This window comes from Coturnix japonica, unplaced genomic scaffold (genome assembly GCF_001577835.2).
Source record: "Coturnix japonica isolate 7356 unplaced genomic scaffold, Coturnix japonica 2.1 chrUnrandom656, whole genome shotgun sequence".
NCBI classification, from domain to species: domain Eukaryota; kingdom Metazoa; phylum Chordata; class Aves; order Galliformes; family Phasianidae; genus Coturnix; species Coturnix japonica.
Window position 1 is genome coordinate 12,442 of NW_015440022.1, and position 2,279 is coordinate 14,720.

Here is a 2,279-nt window from a genome sequence, read left to right on the forward strand (position 1 = left end):
GGGATCACCCAATCTCCCATGTCCATCCTCCCATACAGGATCACCCATCCTCCCATATGGGATCACCCATAGGGTGCACCCACCTGGCTCCGCCGCCCCCCAACACCAGGGCGATGGTGTTGCCGGTGAGCACCCGCGCCAAGCGGGAGAAGTCGCTGTGCCGATCGGCGCTCTTGGCAAACACCTTCTCATACATCTCCCTCTATGGGGTCGGAGAACAACCGGTGACGATGCCAGCAGAGCCATGGGGACCCCTGGGTTGGGGACACACCATGGTGGCACCTACCAGCTTGGTGGGGCTGCGTCGGGAGAAGACGCGTCGCGGACACTTGATGTGCAGGTGTCCCGAGCACCAGCTCCGCATGTTGAGCCACTCGACGGTGCGTGATGGGCTGGGACCGTCCTCACGGTGCAGGAGGATCAACTGCTTCAGCGCACGCACTGCTGTGTTCTCCAGCATCTGCTCCAGCTGTGGGCAACACCAGAGGTTTGGTATTGGGTTGACTGCATCGCGTCCACCCCATACGGCATTGGGTTATCCGTGCCATGGCCACCACATTTGGTGTTGGGTTGGTCCTACCATGGCCACCCCATACGGCATTGGGTAACCACATCACATCCACCCCATACGGCATTGGGTTATCTGTGCCATGGCCACCTCAATTGGCGTTGGGTTGTTCCTACCATGTCCACCCCATTTGGCATTGGGTTGAAATATCACATCCATCCCATTTGGCATTGGGTTGCCTGCATCACGTCCACCCCATACAGCATTGGGTTATCCGTGCCATGGCCACCTCAATTGGCGTTGGATTTGTCCTGCCATGTCCACCCCATTTGGCATTGGGTTGCCATATCAAGTCCACCCCATTTGGCATTGGGTTATTCCTGCCACGTCCACCCCATTTAGCATTGAGTTGTCCCTGCCATGTCCACCCCATTTGGCATTGAGTTGCCACATCGTGTCCACCCCATTTAGCATTGGGTTATTCCTGCCATATCCACCCCATTTGGCATTGGGTTGTTCCTGCCATGTCCATCCCATTTGGCATTGGGTTGCCATATCAAGTCCACCCCATTTGGCACTGGGTTGTTCCTACTATGGCCACCACACATTTGGCATTGGTTTGTTCCTGCCATATCCACCCCATTTGGCATTGGGTTGTTCCTGCCACATCCACCCCATTTGGCACTGGGTTGTTCCTACCATGGCCACCCCATTTGGTGTTGGGTTGCCACATCGTGTCCACCCCATTTAGCATTGGGTTATTCCTGCCATATCCACCCCATTTGGCATTGGGTTGTTCCTACCATGGCCACCCCATTTAGCATTGGGTTACCATATCACATCCACCCCATTTGGCATTGAGTTGGTCCTACCACGTCCACCCCATTTGGCATTGGGTTGAAATATCACATCCACCCCATTTGGCATTGGGTTGTTCCTACCACGTCCACCCCATTTGGCCTTGAGTCGCCCCTACCGTACCCACCTCAACACCCCCCTCACCTCTCCTAGCACCGGCTCCTGGTCCCCCACCCCAACGATGAGGATGCAGTCTGCTTGACGGATGCAACGCACGGTCCAAGGCGTCAGCGTGCAGTCGGTTTGGTAGAGCACGATGCGATGGATGTCTTCTTGTTGGGCCAACCAACCCGACAGCCGATACTCATGGATGCTGATGGGATGGAGGAGGAAGATGGCACGGCACTGGGGGCACCGGTGATGCCCCTTATGATGGGGGTTACCTGTCCAGTGCTGAGGAGCCAAGTCGGGCACGAATGATGTCGCTGGTGAGGAGCAACGTGGGACCTGGGGGAGGTGGGGGTATGGGCTGAGTATGGCCGTGGTCAACCCACATATGGTGTGATCACCACCAAACCATAGCTGCCATGTGGTCACCTCAACACTATGGGGCTCTAATCACCAGCCTGACATGGTGGCCATCATCACCACACAGCCATGGTCTACAATTGATTTATGGCCAGGCCATCATCACCACCAAGCCATGGTCTACAATTGATTTATGGCCATACCATCATCACCACAAAGCCATGGTCTACCACTGCTTTATGGCCATGCCATCATCACCACCAAGCCATGGTCTACCACTGTGTTATGGCCATGCCATCATCACCACACAGCCATGGTCTACAATTGATTTATGGCCATGCCATTATCACCACCAAGCCATGGTCTACAATTGATTTATGGCCATACCATCATCACCACACAGCCATGGTCTACCACTGCTTTATGGCCATGCCATCATCACCAC

The 2,279-nt window shown here is 55.2% G+C and overlaps 1 protein-coding gene across 4 annotated transcripts in view; it reads right to left on the minus strand.

The window, feature by feature from the left end:
- Positions 1-2,279, minus strand: part of PNPLA6 (patatin like phospholipase domain containing 6) — a 34,126-nt gene that overhangs the window by 10,115 nt on the left and 21,732 nt on the right. For all 4 annotated transcript variants that reach the window (XM_015851039.1, XM_032441839.1, XM_015851041.2 and 1 more), the window contains exons 22-25: positions 1,750-1,813; positions 1,511-1,679; positions 287-469; positions 84-202 (exon numbers count right to left, since the gene is read on the minus strand). In XM_015851039.1, coding sequence (XP_015706525.1) covers positions 84-202; positions 287-469; positions 1,511-1,679; positions 1,750-1,813 — 535 coding nt within the window. The remainder of the gene's footprint in view (positions 1-83; positions 203-286; positions 470-1,510; positions 1,680-1,749; positions 1,814-2,279) is intronic.